The 19,918-nt window shown below is 37.6% G+C and overlaps 1 protein-coding gene across 4 annotated transcripts in view; it reads right to left on the reverse strand.

Moving 5' to 3' along the window:
* Nucleotides 1–2,431: 2,431 nt before the first annotated feature.
* The window catches only part of VWDE (von Willebrand factor D and EGF domains), a 42,657-nt gene continuing 25,170 nt past the window's right edge, over nt 2,432–19,918 (reverse strand). For 2 of the 4 annotated variants that reach the window (XM_075049993.1, XM_075049986.1), the window contains exons 14-31: nt 18,862–19,017; nt 18,155–18,259; nt 17,677–17,791; nt 15,509–15,759; nt 15,171–15,390; nt 14,477–14,614; nt 13,821–13,883; nt 11,611–12,291; nt 11,188–11,283; nt 11,009–11,104; nt 10,389–10,484; nt 8,990–9,085; nt 8,555–8,650; nt 7,957–8,052; nt 7,762–7,857; nt 6,395–6,490; nt 5,733–5,836; nt 2,432–4,155 (exon numbers count right to left, since the gene is read on the reverse strand). In XM_075049993.1, the coding sequence (XP_074906094.1) occupies nt 4,135–4,155; nt 5,733–5,836; nt 6,395–6,490; nt 7,762–7,857; nt 7,957–8,052; nt 8,555–8,650; nt 8,990–9,085; nt 10,389–10,484; nt 11,009–11,104; nt 11,188–11,283; nt 11,611–12,291; nt 13,821–13,883; nt 14,477–14,614; nt 15,171–15,390; nt 15,509–15,759; nt 17,677–17,791; nt 18,155–18,259; nt 18,862–19,017 (2,622 nt within the window). In that variant the 3' untranslated portion in view covers nt 2,432–4,134. Of the gene's footprint in view, nt 4,156–5,732; nt 6,619–7,761; nt 7,858–7,956; nt 8,053–8,554; nt 8,651–8,989; nt 9,086–10,388; nt 10,485–11,008; nt 11,105–11,187; nt 11,284–11,610; nt 12,292–13,820; nt 13,884–14,476; nt 14,615–15,170; nt 15,391–15,508; nt 15,760–17,676; nt 17,792–18,154; nt 18,260–18,861; nt 19,018–19,918 lie in introns of those variants that run through there. The other 2 variants (XR_012653423.1, XR_012653427.1) reach the window with 2 other exon arrangements.

Raw genomic sequence — 19,918 nt, forward strand, 5'->3', positions numbered from 1 at the left:
AAAGTTGAATGCCTTAGATGACATACTGCTTGCAGGGAAGTGGATGGAGAAAAAATTGCCTTAGACCCAAGATTTCAGAGTAAATGAGCAGAAGTATGTAAACGTGAAGAGGCATATCATCTCACTATTGTTCCTGAAATGACTGACTTCTACTAATAAAGCCAGAAGAGACAATAAGGGTGATTAGAAGCCAAAAGAGGTATTAGCATCATTAGGAGCATAAGACCAGGAGCAGTCAGTGAGAGACCTGTAACTGGTGTTTCTGGGCAGGCCAGAACAAATGCTAATTTGAATAGTTCCCTGTTTAGAAGTGATTGAAGTAAGCAAGCAGTAATTTGATGGCACACAGAACGTGACAGCATATTTCAGAAATACTGCTTGAATGTAGCACCATCTACTGGCTATAGGGTTTTTCATTGAGGTTTTTTGGTTTTAAGAAATATTTAAATGTCCACAATATTTTAAGTGAGTTTGAAAGTGAATTTTCTAGTAGTTATTTTAAATTAGAACAGTCTCAGTATGTATTATTAATGCCAGTTCAGGTCCCCAAATTATTATTTCCACAGTTCCACCTATACTTACTAAAAGAGCTGTCAGTATTCCTTGTCTTGTGTTTGCTTCCCACTCACTGCTGCACTGAACATACTAGTTGCAGCACATAATTTTTGGAGCCAGATGTGTCTTCCTGTGAAAGGCTTGTTATGCATGCAGCTCAAAGGTCAAGAAAAATGACACAAAACAGGTTACCTCCCTTATTTATTAGAGCTAACTGTAGCACCTTACACAGATGCTCTGATTTTCACTAAAAACTGAAAAAATTGTAGGGGTAATGCATTGGTTGTGTTTTTGATACTCTGTCTTTTTAGAGCATGCATGGAAAGCTGAGAAGTGTTTCTTTACTTGCATGAACATTTGACCATTTATATTTTCTCTTTTACTGAAAGTGGTTGCAGCAAGAATGGAGTTACTTGGTTTATCTGTAAAATATCCTTTATTGGCTGAACTGAGCTGTGGGTGGAAGTTGAGTAAAAAAATGACCCAACTTTGCCATGTGATACCTGTATACAAGAGAAACTGCATAAACGTCTTTAGTAATTAGTAACACTTTCTAATCTCTGCGTTTTGGTTTTGTATATGTAACCAGCTGTTACATTTGATTGAGACTTCAAACTTTGGATTTTCCCATTCGGGCAAGTAATAGAGTGGATATAGCCAATTTGACCAGTAGCTTAAGCTTTTATACTGATTTACTTTAGGATTTACTTTTGGGAGATGGAAATGTTAACTTGCTTTCTATTCTCAGCTACAAGAATATATAACTAACTTTTGTAAAAACAAAGAGTCTTTCACATGGGGCCCACTTTTCTTTTTTTTTTTAACCACAGCCAACATGGACATAAATCCAGGAAACTGATTCCTTGCTAAGATCTGTGGTATCTTCTGTGATACCAGTCCTTCCTTCAGAAACATTCATTATACTGCATTTTAAAGATCTTTTCAAGGTCATGGGCAAAAGTCAATCTGCACTTGGGAGAATTTCTGCTGGCTGGCAGAGCAACTTCAGTGCAACCACATAATAAATGGATGATGTACATAAGGTACCTTCCAGTACTGTTTAGTATTTAAAGAAATGCAAGAAAATTCAGTGAAAGTACCTACATTCTGTATAACGTGCTAAGAATCACTGCAAGATCTTCAGTTTAGCACAAGTTGCCTTTCCTTCCATCAGAGTGGAACCGTGACAACTCCTGCAGTATGCAGCCCTTCTCACCCCTTCCAAATTCCCTCTTTTGGGCCTAATTTCAGATTGCATTATGCAATTTTAGAACAATTTTGTTAACCTGTGTACACAAGCCCTCTATATGCTTCTGCCTCCTGTTAAACTGAGCAATTTTAATGCATTGTTGCAATGTGCTTTCTAATTACAGTGAATTCTGTTTCATGTGTATGACGGACAATCTAGTAACACAATAGTTTCAATTAATCACGTAATTACTGGGCAGTTTTGAAGTAGCTGCCTGTCTATGCATCTACTAGTAATTTTTCTGCTTCATGTGCTTGCTGGAAAATAGCACAGCTTAGCACTGAGCATTTTTAACTACTACAGCAAAACTCTGGATGTGCTTTTGTTTGCACAGCTTGCATTTGGAAAATGTAAAAGAAATCATTTCTGCCTTTAGAAACACTGAAAATAAATGGAAAATACTAAAAGTTATGATTAAAAAAAACCCCTTTTTTCAGCCTGAAATCTTTGAAAAGCATATATATATCAATTCAGTTTTGTGAATAGAAGGTACCAAAATCCTATTAACCAAAGTACTATTAACAGCATTCCTGGCAGATGTTATCTCTCTCTTTAGCATACCATTTCTGTAACTGGCACATGGACTTGAGGTTATTACAATATGAGATTATGTGATATTGGTGTGTTTGCACTTTAAAAACATTTTCAGAACCTTGTGTATTCAAAGCATCATCCTGAGGCATCAGTTCCAGTAGCTAGTCAGGTTTTGTTCACAGAGATCTTTCCGAGTTGTGAGAAAGGAAACAATTCAAGTGGAGTAGGTTTTAAATAAGAGAACAGTTCCCAGAAGATCAGACTATGAGCCACTTGGATGCTTGATTGAATGAAACTATGGAAACACTGAAACTTAAAATGCAAGTGGGAAATTGAAAACAGTTTTTAAATACACCAGTCAGGCACTTGGAAATCCATCAGGTATCGTTCTGGAATGATGCTGACTTCTCAAAATGCCAGCTTACTTTGCAAAATGACTTAAGAGGACTATCAAAAGGTGAGGAGAAATCTAGGCACAAAGCTGCTAACAGCTATGATTTGGCAATCAGCATCCCACAGTGGCAGTAAATGGCAAAATGAGCTCTATTTTCTTCCCATTCAGAATTAGTGTATGTAAATTGAGTATTGCTCAGGAGAATAGGAAGTCATGACGTTTATTTTTGGTTTAAAAAACCCAAAACAAAACAGTAAACTTCAATGGCTTAGCTAAAGGGACGATTGTATCTATTACCAGAGCTCAGCTGATTGCAGCAGGAACTGAAATGTCTTTCGCAGCTCTAGGGGAAGAAGATGGTGGTCCTCTGTAGGAAACTTCAGGAAAACTGGAATTTTATTTGTTCAAAAACTATCTGGCAGCTGGTAGGTGCTAACAGTTCATTAGAGCAATAGGTAATGGAAAAAACTCCTCTAAGATGTTTTTACAAATACTTCCTGATTTGATGTATACAGATGACATGATGTACAGCAAATTCCTCCTCTTATTAGTTCCTATTTTAAGATGCAGCATGGCTAAAAGCATTGCCAAATTTCTCTAAGACACTCAGGGCAAAATTTCCTCATACTACTGAATGCTATCTCAAAACAGGGGCATAAAAGTCTTACAGACACAGAAATCTTTCAGTACTTCCTCAGTATAAGTAATGAAGTCAAAACAGAAGAGTCAGCATCTGGCTGCTGGCTACAAAGGCTTGCCATAGATAAACCAGAATTATTCTGTATTTGGTTGCCTGTTAACAAGACATGTGGCCTTGTCTCCACTGTTAGTAACCAAGCCTTGGTTTTAAGTTCCCCCTCTTTCCTCACTACTAGCTAGTCATTGCAACAGACTGACATAAATATAAGACAAAGAAGAAAAAAATAGTTCTGGTTTTTCTTCTGTATGCAGCCAAATAGTATGTATGTAAACAATGTTTAAAATCAGAAGGTACCATTCACAAGTCATGAAATGCTGCCTTCTTTCCTAGAGTCACTCAGCAGCTATTACAATCTTGTTCCCACAAAGGAAATCTCATTGTCCAGTTGACTATATCAACAAACTGCAGAATTTTGGGGTTGCATCATTCATCAAACCCGGGAGCCCAGTGAAGAATCAGAGGCTGTGGGGTTTGTGCATGAGGTAGCAAAAAATTATAGAAATAAACATATGTTTTAATGACTACAAGATTGTTGTTTTGAAGCTCGTCAAAATTCATGATGGCAATATGAATCTTTTAAAATAATGCTTCTGGATATTCCTTTCATTTAAATAAACTCTGTAATTGCCTTCAATGCTCTTGCTATTTTCAAGTCTTGTACATCCATGCAGCATTGCAATTTAACTGATACACTTCTTTTCTTCAACCATGAGGCCTTTGTACCTTGGAGAGAAAAATAAATAAATAAATAAACAAATGTAAAAAGATACTTTAATGACACAGCCTGTTTTTATGATAAAGTTTAAGAAATAATTTTAATGTATCTCTGCTTTCCTGATATGCAGAAACACAACATTACATTAAACTTGTGCATACAGCGTGTTTCTTTCTTTAAGAAAATGTGCCATTTTGCTCAGTGTATGATACAGCACTGTCTGACTGATCAGCAATGTATTTTCTAGATTAAAAATATACTAATGCTTTGCAGTATATATTTATGTAAACATTTAAACCAAATTTATTTTTTTTTATGCCACATTATGGAAATTCATTGCAAACATTGTAGTCTTATCTTTATAGGATGTGTAGTTTTGTAATTTAAAAATGTGTATGAGCATTTACTAATAATTTTGATTTCTTAAACATATTTGCCCCTCTAGCAACTTATCTGCTGTCTGACCACAAATGGTATTGGCATGGTATATTGGACTTGATAAAGTAGGAAAAAGATCTGAACTCGCAGTAGTTTCAACTGGGAGAAACTGAGGCTGGATGAAAGTTAAACCATTGCCATCTTCCCTGTTTTTTACCCACTTCTCACTAAAAATGCTTGCACATCTAGCAGTCACATTATAGGTTTTACATTAAAAGACATAATGTGGCAAAATACTAAAAAGAAAGGAAAGATGGGAAGGATAGAATATGCTATTTTGGCTGCAGCAGGAGACCAAAGAACTAAATTGCTTTTAAAGGAAAATGGTACCAGTGGTATGTAATTAAAGATGAACGTAAAGGAACAGCACCAGCATGCAGTGCTAAAATCAGCTAAGCTATGTCCCAACTCCACCAAATGAATTCTGCTGGCACCCGAAAAGTGTCTAAATACATTGAAATGAAAATAGGAGAAACATCACAGGTGATGCAAGAAGAGTAGAATGCTTTCTACTTCAGATGTCACAAAATAGTTAGTTGCAATGAAATGTTTAATTGAGTTACTTCAGTGAATGACTGTCAGCGCTCAAGCAAAGTAATACAACAGAAGATTATGTGACAAAACAGAGAAATGTTCATCATTCATTATATTGCAATAAAGTAAAGCTGTTGCCAACGTAATACCTGGGGATAAGGAATGTTTGTATAAAACAAGGATGAACTGACTGACAGTGTAGTGAGTTAGTTGACAAAGATCAGGACTTGATTCGATGCAAGCTAAGAAAGTCAGCAGTGGGATGCTCTTCCCCAAAATGGGGCCAGATGCTGGTAAAGAGAATACTGGTTGTTAGGAAGAAGATAGTTATCAATTCCTGCTGCAGCCGCTTAGGGATGACAAGAGGTCATCATCTTAATTTGAAACAAAGGGAATTTACTTCAGGTATTGAGAACAATTCTTTAAGTATTAGAGCCTATAAATTACTGGAATAGCTCTTAGGAATTTTATGAACTTTCTCTCACTGGAGACTGAAAGAAGAAATTAGACAACCACATGTGGTGTATTTCATGCTGCTTCATTGGACAAGGGTGGACTAGATAATGACTCCCACATAGCTCTATCTGTGATGGTGTCTTGACTCTACAATTACCTGAATTTTCTTCCCACAGAGGACTCCAGTATAACCAGGACGACAAAAGCATACATTAGGCAATACACACTTCCCTCCAAACAGACACTTCTGGTTGCACACAGCTAAAGCAAGAGAGGTACATACATGGTTTTATTCAGGAAAACAACTTGGTGAAGGAAAAACAACTGCTATCTCTATATACTTATTCTGCCTGCTTATAGGAGCTGAGAACTTGGAAGGTATTTTCACAGGGAAGCATCCCTCAGTGTAAGATGACTTCAGAGTCATGTGGAGCCAATGATGTTCTTATGCCTATCCCATCCCCCTTATGCTTTGATGCAGATTTGACATGGGAACATGCCAAGGGCATGAATGAGACACAGCTAGGGACATGAGTAAGGTGGTTTTTAAGGCATCCTACTATTTCAAGCTATTGCAATGGCCTCTCAGGGCTGTTGCAGCAGCACATGGTGTTGGAGCAAGCCACCACATACTGCCCGGACTACCATCGTATTCTGGAGGGCTTCAGAAGGGGCAGAGGAGTCTCTACTCTTTATCCTGCCTTTGACACAGATTTGGGTTAAAATGTAACCGAGGTGTAGGACTTCGAGGTACTATGTATTGCTGAAGCAGTCTTAACTGTGCTGAAGCACAAGGTTTACAGGTCACATCATTCTTACGTGTTTGACACTGGATTCCTTCCCACTGCGGAAGACAATGACATGTACTCGGTCCAATACACTCCCCACCGTTCTTACATTCCTGAAGACAGATTGCTGCACAAACATCATCACAAAGTTTTTTTATATCCCAAGTGATTACTTTTACTTATTTACATTTCAGGATGCCCATGAGAGGTTGAGTGCTTTCCATACACAACAGTCACATCATCTTCACTGAAAATCTAAGATCAACAAGATATTAAAGAAGAAGGGCAACTAGAAACAAAAAGTCCTACAGCCAAAGCATGCATTGAGATGTTTTGATGCATCACAGATTGCTACAAAAGCCCAAAATACTGAATTAAGTCAGCACCACTAAATAGCTTTTTTTTCCAAATTTACCATTCTAAAACCCACACTTTAGTGAGAGATCTTTTGTTTGTCATGCAACTTAACACATGGTGAATCAGCTCATGAACATTTGATCCAAAGTTCTTTTATATGACATGTTTTTCTGCACATTCATCCCTGCTTATTAAGCCATAATCGAAACCACTGTTATTTCTCATTGGTTAATCGACTGTTTCATAATCAAATCTCTCTTCCATAGTGTCCAAGAATATCTCACCCATGTCAATATGGCTAATATTTTCTTCAATAAAACTTTCCAATAATTACAGAAAGTAATACAGAGAAATTTGTTTTTCCTCCATGCCATTAGAGAGCTCACTGGCCGTATCAATATCTGAGTCTCGGGTGGGTACTATGACAGACACTAACACTTTATTGGATTTCTACCATTCATCCTCATGTTGATTTTCACACAGATTGTGCTTTTATCCACGCTGCCACATTTTATTTATGCACCATCAATATCTTCGTTAAGATACAATGTGACCCATAGCTGTACTACCATCATAGACCTATTTCTACCTTTCCTAAAGAGCTTGTGTCCTTTGCATCTTCTATTCCAATCATTTACCACTATGTTTCCACAGTTTTCCAGTCTTTCACTGTACTTCTTTTTCTGTTATATCTACTTTTATATCCTCCAGTACAAATTGAGATTCTTTCACTTGTATGACTCAACTCTTTGCAGAAATACAGATGTTTCTTACTTAGACAAGAATTAAGAAAGAAAAAAGTATTATTTGCTATACAAAAATTTAAAAGATATTTTGGTCTCATGATTTAGCCTAAGAACTGCACAGTATTAGTTCTCCATCCTAAATTTTGCTGCCAAGTTATAGACCATTATTTTTTCAATGTGTGTATATTCTTGAGTTCTTTGGCACTAACTCCATATTACTTGTGTGGACAGAGGTGTCCTTTAGTCATATATTACTTCTGAGGTATGCTTCTGCTGTTAGCTACAAGATACTTACGAGTGTTACATCTTTTTCCTCTCCATCCTGAAGGACAAGAGCAAACATTTGGCCCTACGCACCTTCCTCCATTCATACATCTTGGCTCACAGACACCTTAAAATAAAAAACATCTGCTGTTTAATACATTTAACTGATTACAGAATAATTTACTGGTTACTTTCGGATCCTGGAAGGATTTTAACACTGGCTTACTTTTTTCACATCTTCTGCCTGTGTACCCATTAGGACAAGTACAGACATTATTTCTCATGCAATGACCACCGTTCTTACAAGGCGGGCTGCAGACAGCTAAAAGATACAAACGGGAGGAAAAGGCTGTAGTTTGCATTTTGTTTTACTTTTAGCAATATACTTCTAGGAAACAAGAATGCAACACTAAAATTCTGATAGCTTATACAAATGTTCAGCACCATCAGGCCTGTCTTGTAAAAATCATATTAATGTGGACTGGTGCCTATGTCAACAGTAAAGACAAAATCGGATAAAAAGTGGTCAAGGCTGGCAACTGTACGTGTACACGAGTAACCAGATTACATAATATACAATGGAACTGGTTGAACACTGCTCAAAAGTTGAGTGGAAGACACGGCAAATTTTGAGTCTCCTTTCGCCTTGGACATTGACTGAATCAACCATAAAATCTAAAAAATAATGTAATCTCTGTTTTGCACCACTTCTCAGGTACCTGACTTGATTGTGAATTTTGTGTCTTAAGGTAACAATGTTTTCTCACAGATTTCCACATAACAGCAGCTAAGCAGGGAGGAGGGGGGAAAAAAAAAAAAATTACCATTCTGACACTGGGCACCAAAGAATCCATGAGGACAGAGGCAAACATCTGGCTTAGCACACGAACCACCATTGAGACACACAGGGTCACAAATTGCTGCAGAAACAGGGTCAGGAAGAGTGGGAAGCATGACACCCAAATAAAACTCTATAAAATATGTGCTTCTGTTGCAAGGACAGGAATTAAACACCTAAGATAACTGCAGGTAACACCATTCACATAAAATCTTTACCCAGAATTTTAGGACCAGTATTAGACTTTCTGGAGGTGCTGCTGGCAGCAGAACTAACATGCAGAGACAAGAGAGAGTGTGGGGGCTCTGCGGCAGTAAGCAGCTGCCCACTGCTGCTGTCTGAGCCACAGGGTTCCAAATTTCAAATTATGGGAGGTCCTACGGATGCTTTCCCAGGAACATGGAAGTTGCAGGAGTGTTACCTGTACTGCATGTAGGTCCATACCACCCAGGTTTACACTGGCAGATGTCTGGAGTGAGACATTCACCACCATTTTCACAGTGTCTGTTGCAAACCACTACCATCCAAGAAGTTGGGCAGAAACAAAGAAGGAGGGAAGCAGGGTGAGGGGGGAGAGAAAGAGATATATTACAAATCATGCTTGATTCATCCTTCAGTTCTTTCCCAAATATTAACACTGGAAATAACATACAATTCCACTAGTTGAAGAGGAATTGCTGAATAGATTAATCCAGTCTCAAAGCCATAAAAAGCTAGCACCAGACTATAGAGGTAAATAAAATGTAATTACATTTCCATGTAATTATCCACGGTCTGGTTATATTCACTGTTAAAAATCTAGAAAGTGTCAAATATAAATTCTAAAAAAAATGGGAAATTCAATACCAAGAGACAAATGGACCATGTTACATGATGGATTTGATGGACTCCAAGAAAGTTCACTCCAGTATCCTCCATCACTTCAGCAAGTGCGTCTGCATGCATAGAGTGACACGAGACTAACAAGCAAAGACATCTGCTGTGGAAAACCATGAATCACTTCTTCAGGACAACATCTCATTCTCTTTAGTATTGCTTAACAAAGAGCACCATTTTTTGTGTGTGTCACAAGTGAAACTAGAACAAGAAAAACTGAGAATGAAGAGTCCTGGGATTTGAGGAAGAGATGAACAAAGGATTTTCTCAACTTGGGGTCAATAATGCAGTGGCACATTCAGGTGAATGATATATAAACAGCATGTCTAAATTTGGACTCTCTGAAAGATAAAAATTACCAGTATGACATCTACCCAAAATTTGGAGTTGCCAAATTGCAGCATGTAGAATTCGATACATAAAAGACAATTTACATGAGAATAACTCCAATTTTTCAGCTATGATCGCAGCAAAGTTTCCGATTTTCAGGTCAAGTAAAAAGAAAAGACCCCATAATGTGGTTCTGAATTCAGTTTTCCTGTATCCCAGTTTTTCTGACCTACCATTCACTGATACCAACTTCTGAATGTACCCCAGCATGTAACCAATTTAAGATGATAGAAGTTAAAAAGCTGTAAGGACATATTAAACATCTGTGTTTGTTCTGAAGGTAGTATCACACACGCAACGTGCTCAACGTTTCCACATTCATGAATCATAAATAATAAACTATCTGCAATTTTTATAGTACGTTATGTTTTCAAAGTTACGTGCAAATACTATCTAACTTATGTTTGAAAAGCCCAACTATGGGAGCCTTCAAAGTGGCACAGGTATTATGGCATTTGGTAGCATTAGACAGAGTGCATAAAAAACAAGCCATAATTTGCTTTCTTGCTCCGGAAGAACGGGAGAAATGTTCTGTATTCTTCCTTTATGCTTACTTGTATCACATCTTGGTCCCACAAAACCATATGGGCAGGTGCAGAGATTTCTGGCCAAGCATGTGCCTCCATTTTGGCAGGGTGGTTTACAATGTGCTGCAGATATAGAATTATGTTGTTCAAGAAATCGCCTCTAAAAAGATGCATGGTTTGGTTATGCTTTAGAAAAAGGGAAGTGTTAATAACTGACAGTGAGCAAAGAACTGGAAATAAAATAATGAGACGTATGCAGTGCCTTTTGACAAGAATAAGTCACAAGAACAACTTAATTCCAAGAGTACAGAGAGGCCCAACAGTCATCCTGAAGAAAAGAAATCTGAGACAATTTCCAGACAGGACTTCCCACTTTTTGGGAGTGTTTAGCTTAGAGGCATCTACATTCACTGGTCAACTCCTCTACTTACTGTGAAAGCTAAATTTAGAAATATCCAATCACAAGCAGCTTTTACAGTGTATATCAAAAAAAGTACGGTATATACCAACATGTTACTCACGAGAGTTCTGTTAAAGTAAAAGTAAAATGAGCACAACTCTTTGCTGTCAGAATCAACAGTCACAGAAGTTATTTACAGCATCCTTTGGGTATTTATGGATTCAAAAGTGAAAAATCTTCTAATTACCTTCCTCACAAGTGGAGCCACTGTATCCTGGTAGGCATTCACATACATTGGGCTTAATGCACTTCCCATGGTTTTTGCAATCAGGTCTGCATAGAGCTGTGCAAAAAATCAACAGTGATCTTCAAATCATTAATTTGTGGATACAAGTTACCACATCTAAATCAAAATGCCATACTCACCAGCCTGACAGTTATAACCAGCATAACCAGGCTTGCATTTGCAAATATTGGGTGCCACACATTCCATATTTTTGCCACATGTTTGTCTACATCTTGCTGAAAGGCAATGAAGAAAAAGAAAGAAATAAGGAAAACGAAAGTGGCATTTCAGCACAACTGTGTCTTGCCTAACATAATGAACAGATCACATAGAATCCATTAGGTCCCTGCCCATAAATGGGGATCCTGAGACAAATCCAAAAAATATTTTAAGTGCATCCACAAAACTAAAAGCCTGTAGGCTATGGCAACATTAATAATGAAAATGAGAAAATTCAATACTCTATGCATTTCACTCATCACACAGTAACTATGTACTCTCAAGTTATAAAGATGTCACGAGATTCTTTTCTGCAAAGCATTTAGTGCAGTCATTTGTAATACCTCTGCAAGTGAAGCCATCTCCATAATAACCATAAGGACAATGACCACACTTGATGCTTCCATCCTGACTTGGCTCACAAGGTACACCAGGAAAACAGGGTAAATCGGTACAGGTTACTGCTTTAGGAATCACTATTTCACTCAGCTCTTCAGGAAGCATTTTTGGTGGGACAGTGACTTCAACAAGGACAAAAGGTAAAGGACTCGCTTTATGCTTGGCTAACAGGTGTTGAACTCTCTGAGCATTTCCACCTTTGAACACTTTGCTTGGCAAAGAAAGCCCTTTGCTTATATTTGTTCTGCTGCTAGGAGAAGTCTTCTTGCTGGTCTCAAAATAGCTGTAGGCCTCAACTTGTGCCCTTGTTTTCTTCTCAGGTGATACAGCATGGTTCCTTGAAGATGCAGACATCACAGCACGTACTGAAGAACTCTCCTCCATGTTAGCAAGGTGACCACTGATGGCGCTGAGAGCATGAGCAATGTTTCCAGTAACAGCAGGTTGTACAGAAGCACTTCTCTGAGAATTAAGTGACTTCCAAGTGGTGATTGTTTTTATTGTGGAGCCTAGCAGATTGCTGCTACTGACTGTTTCTGTAGAAATAAATCTCTCAGGGACATCTGTAGAACTGGGAATATAGCCCGAGATGCTTAAAACCTTCTCAAAGGATGATTGTTGAAAACCTACAGCATGTTAGAAAGAAAGAGGGGAAAAAAGTATGGGAATATTATGAGACTTTTTTTTGCTTCTGAAGGTGAGGAATGTCTTCTGAACAGAAAACATACAGCCCGTTCATTCTGTGCTTCAGGAATTCTCTCCATGTGCTACATCAGAACATACATATGCAGTAGAGGCTAGCTCCTAACTGGCAGAATTGGAGAAGATCAAGGTATTCTGGGTATGTCCCTTCCCACCCTCACCATGGCCTTTTCTTGGCTGGAAGATAAGGAGAAAGCACCATATATATGAGGCAGACAGCAGAGATTTTCCCATACTGGGTCAACAAACAGCTTTACTGTCAGAGCAAATTACCAGCTCCATATACTGCTTCCAACTAGAAAACTGCAACAGAGTTTAAAGAAAAGATACTTCTTACGGTTTACCAGTATGTCTAACCGCTAGTAATAAACCTGGAGTCTAGAAGCAGATATTTAATCACAAGTATGTCCATGCTTATACTTACTGATGCACCATGGACAGTATTTTAGGTGAATAATCCACCACCTTGTAGAAGAAGTATTACCATGTTTTACTCCTCAAACTTTCTTAAAGTTTCTGCATGGGTTTTATTAGTGGGATATTTCATGTGTTTTATAACAACAGAGACTGACTCAGTCTCCTCATTGAAAGGAGTGCAAAGAGAACGAAAAGTTCTTCATATTCTGCCCAGAAAAAGCAGGTGGTCTGGTGGGTTGTGGGAAGGAGGATGGCACTGTAATCCCAGAACAGCAGAATGCCATATATGGGCTTTTAGCATTATGGGGCAGAGGAGGAATGAAACTGGAGGAGATTATCCAACCTAACTTAATCTCTGTCCCTAACTCCATTTAGAATTTTACTAGAAAATGGTCTACAAAAGGTTAAACTTCACTGAATCTTATTACAGAGTGCTGTCTCCCACTGCTGAAAAGCAAACCATTTTGCAGCCAATGAAGAATTATCCAGCACTGGCAGCGGAGTGAGAGAGTTTTCCTCCTCCCCCACTAACAATTCAGAGCTAAAGGGAAAAGACACACAAAAATTTCCTGCAAAGAAAGCCCCAGCAGACAGAGCTAGAAATGCCAGCAACAGCGTTTACTGAGTTTTGGAATTAAGACATTCACTTGCCATACCCTTCACCTTTCCTTTGAGTTAAAGTAGGAAAATGGCATTCAACATAATGCCATAAACTTTTGCTTATCTCATATAACAGATGTGCCTATCCCCACGTTACCTATTTTATGTCAGTGGTTAGTCACAAAAACAAAAGGCAACGATAAGAACGTCATACATCACACTGTCAATAAAATGACTTGACTGACCTAAGGGATTTGTTGATATTGACATTTCAGTCTCATTTTTCACATCAGAATACGATGCCAATAATGAATTAAATTGAGTCAAATGGAAAAATTAAAGTGAATAACACAAAACTGACTAGAACCTTTAATTGCCAGCTATATTCTTATCAGTATGTGAATCAGAAATTCCATTTTCTTCACGAAAAAATCACCTTTGTTCCCTCCAGTTTCTCCCGTGGAATCCTTTCTTTCAACATTAGTGTCCTCAAAGCTTCCTAAAAACAAAAGATGTGAAAACACATTAGTAGTTACTTTTGTTTCGACTGCAAATAAATTACAGAGTTAAAGTTTTAATACATAAAGATAACTCAAAATTCAGAAAGCAGATAAAGAGTAAAAATTGCTTCTTAAAAGTTTTCAGTAGAGTATTTTAAAAATACAAGTTATTCAGTAATTGCATCTTAAATAAATGTTTGGGCACCTTATTTGGCAAGTGCCTTGATTTGGGTTCTACGTTAAGCAATCTGATAGAAAAATATTGTCAATAATTGCTCATATTATGAAAATACTGCAGAAACCCCCCAACATTTCATTGTATTCTACTTTGATATAAAAGAATTTGGCTATTTTGTATCTTTTTTTTCCAGTAACCTGAAAAAGTGTTTTACAACTATGTGACTCAGTGCAGTCTGATGTTGTCATCAACTGAGATTCTGTCCCAGCCATCCACAGTCACAGACACAGTCCTGTTTTGCTGACTACTGAAAAGAGTTCTAAGTTACTGTTAGAAACATGAAGCACAACCAAAGATACCTTATCTGAATGACAATAAGGTAATAGCATTCTTCTGAAAAACAAATAATTTTACCATAACATGATTTCCCATCTCCTTGCAGATTATTTGGGCATGGACCACAATAGTAAGAACTGAAAGTATTGAAGCAAAACACTCCAGGGAAGCAAGGACTGGATACACATTCATCTACATCATCTTGACAATTTTTACCTGCATTGAAATACAGATTTGTGTTTTTTTATAATTTCATGTCACTAGACTTTGACAGTCTGTTTATAAAAGTAGAATGTATGCAGGTGGTGAAGTACAAAAAGGTCATCTATCAAGTGCAAACTATTTCAGTACATCTAATAAGTACAGCTGACTAGGTTTGCTATTCACATTTTTACATCTTATATCAAGTATCTTGCTTATTGCGGAATACAGAGAAGATGGGCTGTGAGGACTACAATTTTATCTGCAGGCATAGGAGGAATCACACTGTAACTAAATTCTTCGCTCCCATGTTTCACCATGTTGCTGAGTTTACCTCTGCAGAGGAAAACCATGGAAATTTGCTCTCATAATATAAACAGCCATTGTATTCATGCCAGAAAAATCTTGAAGTATATCTTATAATTTTATCACAAGACCATAAAATTTCCTCAAACCCTAGCAGCAAGCTATTTATAGTAAAAAATCTTTTACAAAAATTGTAGACATAAAATTGGAAACTCGTATTTATCACTAAATGTGATAAATGTGTGTAAATAAAGTAGCAATTTACCTTGAAGTTCAGGTGGACATTCACAGTAATAGCTGTTTATTCCATCCACACATCTGCCAATACCACACTGGTTAAGTTTACAGTCATCAGTATTCACTTGACAGAGATCACCTTCAAATCCAGCCACACACACACAAAGATATCTTCCACTTCCAGGTGGGAAATTAATGTTTGTCACACATGAGCCATTATTTAGGCAATCACACGATTTTACACTGACCTACAAGACATGCCCAATAAGACAGTTTTCTTTTTTTTAATGAACTAGCAATGAGTTTTGTTATTAGGTATCTTAAACATCTTACTAGTAGGTGTCATTTTACTGTAATATTCATTACCTCTATTTCTACCTTAGTCTTTGCGTTGCAGTCATCTGTCAAAGAAAATGTTATTTTCTGGAGATTCATTGACATAGCTTTCCACAAAAGGAGACCTGATGGGGAAAGACTGGCACCTTCCGGACCAGAATCCAATGTGAATTGAATAGCAGAGCCCTCTGGATCTGAAGCCAAAAACTGATATACAAAATCTTCTCCATAAAAAGTCTGTAGCATACCCTGAAAAGTTTCAAGCACTGGAGGCTGGTTGTCTGTAACAAAGGAGATATTTTCCTTTTTTAAGCAAAAGTTGCAATATACTTATAAAAACTAAAAGGAGCCTATCCTTCTATTAAGGAAGTCACATGTAATTACTTCTCTTAAATTCTAATGTCATTTGAATGGCACAGGAAAAACACTAGATATTGTCATGATAACTGTAACAACATAACCAAGAAATTACTTATACTACAGAAGAGCTTGTAAAGATGCAGTGCATCTATATACATAGAAAGAACTCAGAATTTATCAAATTTAACCACTATACTTTACCTATGCAGAGATAGTTTGCAGATTGAAGTACAGGAAGACATAAAACTCAGAGGTGACTGCGGTTTCCTTTAACAAATGAATAGATATTGTTAAGTGATACTTGATAATGGGCTGCAGTGACTATCTTGGCAAAACTGAGCATGAGGTGATGGAATAAGTTATTCACTCACGGTCCCTAGGAAGGATTTCAACCACACAACAACTTACTAGTAAGCCTTAGTCTATTTAGACTGCACTGTTGAGCTCTAACCTATTTGGCAGGAATAGCTAGATTTCTAGAGATACCAGGTGAAAATAAACAAACAAAACCCCAGCACCAGGGCAAGTTCTGTGAAAGAGAGAAGCAGAAGCCCTGAGGATAGTGTAGGTTTTGAAGTTGGGACATAGGAAGGTGGTTAAAATTGCTAAGTTTTGGGTTACAGTGAAGTGACAACTCCAAGCAGGAACCCACCCACTGTGGCAGAAACCAGGAAGGGAGAAGCAGCTGTAATCAGTGTCTCAGCAGTTAGATCCTGACACCCCGTTCCTAATGTCATCCACTCTGGAGAAGAGGTGCTCCTTGGTTTTGGGGAATTGCCTGTGGTTTACATTCTTCTCCCATTTCTGACTCTGGTAATATTGAATTCCAGTCTATGGCTGTAACATGGAAACCCCTTGACTCCCTGACTGCTGGATGAGTTTCATTTCATTCAGGTTTCATTCTTTTGGAATAGGTATAGCTACCTTCGCTTTCAGTACAAGTTTGAACTAGGAAAAGATTCAGCAAGACAGGCACCAGAAGTCCCACTCATACAGGACCCTTCCCAATCCAGGCAGAGTCTTGCCAGCACATTCACCCATGAAAACACTGATGGAATGCTTGTATTTGAGATGTTATAGACTGGGGTTGATGGGGCAGGCTGGATGGCTACCAGTAAAGCCCCAAAAGACATCCCATTTGGTGAAGGGACAAATATGATTTGCATATCTAAACACTAAGATCTGAACCAAAAGAGCTACAACTTCTAGGCTAGAACTTTGTACTATGGAGAAGGAAAACAAAGAATCTAGACTTGGGTCTTCTTTTCATAGTGTGGTTTCTAACTGGACGGAAGCATGACAGCCTTGGATATACATTCAAGTATTTGTTTAGGTCACGTATCTGTGCCATCAATGTGGATTATGTCCAAATATTAAGTGGATAATAAATATGACATGCCATTTAATTCAGTTTGTGTTCTCCTCTTGTTTGGTATCAGTCATTTGTTGGAAAATATCTTTTATTCCTAAACGTTGAAGACAAACATTTGTGGATGTAGTGTGCCAAATATCAAAAGACTTCAAAGTGCCAATTAGGCTGAGAGCTTTTAATTTTCATTAGTTATTTGTAACGGCTACTGAGGGGAGCTGGGCAAGAAAAAAAAAAAAGTGTGACTTTTACATGTATGGTCTGGAAAACAAAATATCATTTTCAAAAATTAGGAGAAATGTCAGATGAAAACCAAAATCAAATTACAGGCTAAAATAGTGAGTATTAAGCTTTAAATGAAACACTTAACTAGTTAAACTTAAAACTTCACTATTTCCATAAATTTAAAAACTTAGTCGATTTTCAACTTCTTGCTATTAAAAAAAACCCCAAACTATTTAGAACTTACTTTCAACAACTGACCAAGTTAACTTTGATATGTCAGGTCTGCAGAGTAAGCAAGGGCTGGTTGGATTTGTGTCACCTTCACCGTAACAGAGTCCATCTATGTTGCACGTTTTCTCCTTTTAGAGAAATGACAGTGTGATTCATTAATTTTGGGTTATCAAACAATAAATCTGGATGAATTTTTAAAGTGTCAGATAAAATCTAATCTATTCTGCACTTCCACTAAATGACTATGGTTGTTTTTAAATCTAAACAACTGACAGCATGTTTGGTTTTATTTGGTAATTATATGAAGTGGGTTTGGGTTGATTTTTTTAATTCAAAATTGCCTCATCCCAGCTTCTCTTTCTGTGCTTATTTCTGTGCATGGAAAATCCCTGTTGGAAAGAAGAACAGGGTACGTTCTGCTGATTTTTCTACATTTTTTTCTGCCTGAAAAGATGCATATTTTCATAATAGAAAGTAATGGAAATACATACCCTTAATGCACATAACCCAGATTCCTGTGGTTCACATGCCTGACAGGCTCCGTCATATAATATCATTGTTTTAGAGTTGCTATAAATGAATCCATCATTAGAAATCTGCAAGATGTAAAATAAAAATTGATTAACCCATCCGGTATCAAAGTATCACCATGTCGACTGCTAGCATGAGCTTCAACTCAACCTACATTTAGCTGTTTAAACTCTCATAATAGTCATCACAAATCTAATTAATCCTGCCAATAAGTCTAGGCAGATATTTGACCAACCACATGTAGGTGTCTACTTTAGGTAAACTGAATAGTGTGTAGGCTCTATTGTCTTCATTAACTCAATCTGTATGAGAGCTCAGGTATCTACCTCACACAGGGATTTGTATGTGTAGACTGGGCTCAACTCATTTTTCCCATAAATGTGTCTAATGTCATTTGAAATGCTGTAGGGTAACCAACTAACCTTTAACTTCTCCTCTTGAACAACACGTGTCTCTGTAGGTCCTAGGTCATATCTACCAGTCCCCTTGCAGAAGAACACTCTCTAATGGCACTCAACACTTAAGCTTAGGTGATGAAACTGAGACCCCAAGTTAAGCAAGCTGAGTTCCACATTTAGTATGCTTAAAAAAAGGATAATATCTATGTCATATATTTTCATCTTAATAGGAATACCTGTAAGTGAATATTTCAAATTTCTGCGAGTACCTTTATTTGCCACTTGGTAATGGGTTTATCATCAACCAGATCCATGACATCAGACTGCTGGCCATCATTTGGTAACTGGCAGTCGACAGTCCTGGCATTTTGGAAGGCAGCTGGCATAGTTAGAGGTTCTCCAGGAATCCATTGTTTATCACTATACTAAATGTTAAGACAAAAAATCTGTTTTTCAGTGAAATACATTATGAAAATATTTTTATCAGAGAAAAAAACCCATGTATTACACTGTGTTTGAACAAGTCTAATGTCTCTGGATTAGAACTGGATTAGATTAGTGGGAAATATTAAATGCCATTATTTGCGCACATGGATTTCTACCTAAGCCTGCTACTGCGGAAGAAAAGGCAGAGAAGTCTTTCCTGCTGCACGGCCCTTTGGCACTGCATTGCCAAGGACAAACAGTTCTTCCAGCTAGAGGGTGATAGGAGGGTTAAGCAGCGGGTGATCCTCTAATAGCACTGATCTTATGTATAAGTGCCTCTATCCCTCTCCATCTCTACTCCTATGAGAGGACAAGCTTTAGTCAAAGGAACAGATGAGGTTTTTGGCAGGGCTCAGGTATCATTCTGGGTGCTGGGGGAATACTGGCAGTTAGCCATTAAGCCCTTGCACAAGCCAATAGATTACACCATTAACCCTGTAGACTTTTCTTCTAAACTGCAGTGAGGACAAGTCATCAAAGGATCTATCTTGAGAGTTCAAGGTAACAGAATAGGGATAATAATACTATTTGACTGAAGAATTGATGTGGAAGCAGGCATAAGCATACTGAAAATAAAGTTAGATGGAAGTAAGAATCCAGACAGACTTAACAATCAAGAGAACAGCAAAATCAAAATAATTCTGAGTTTGACTAGGTTTTACTGAGCTGGCACATTTTTTCAACTACTGGAGCCAATCAAGACATTTATTCAATACCAATCCTGACATGGGGAGTCATCTGCTGATGAGGCCTTGTATTTATTTATTTATTTTTACAAACAGTAAAATAACAGAAAAATAAAATCTTTTGCTGAAGAGACATATGAGCAATTTTTGTTCC

This window comes from Buteo buteo, chromosome 2 (genome assembly GCF_964188355.1).
Source record: "Buteo buteo chromosome 2, bButBut1.hap1.1, whole genome shotgun sequence".
Taxonomy (NCBI): domain Eukaryota; kingdom Metazoa; phylum Chordata; class Aves; order Accipitriformes; family Accipitridae; genus Buteo; species Buteo buteo.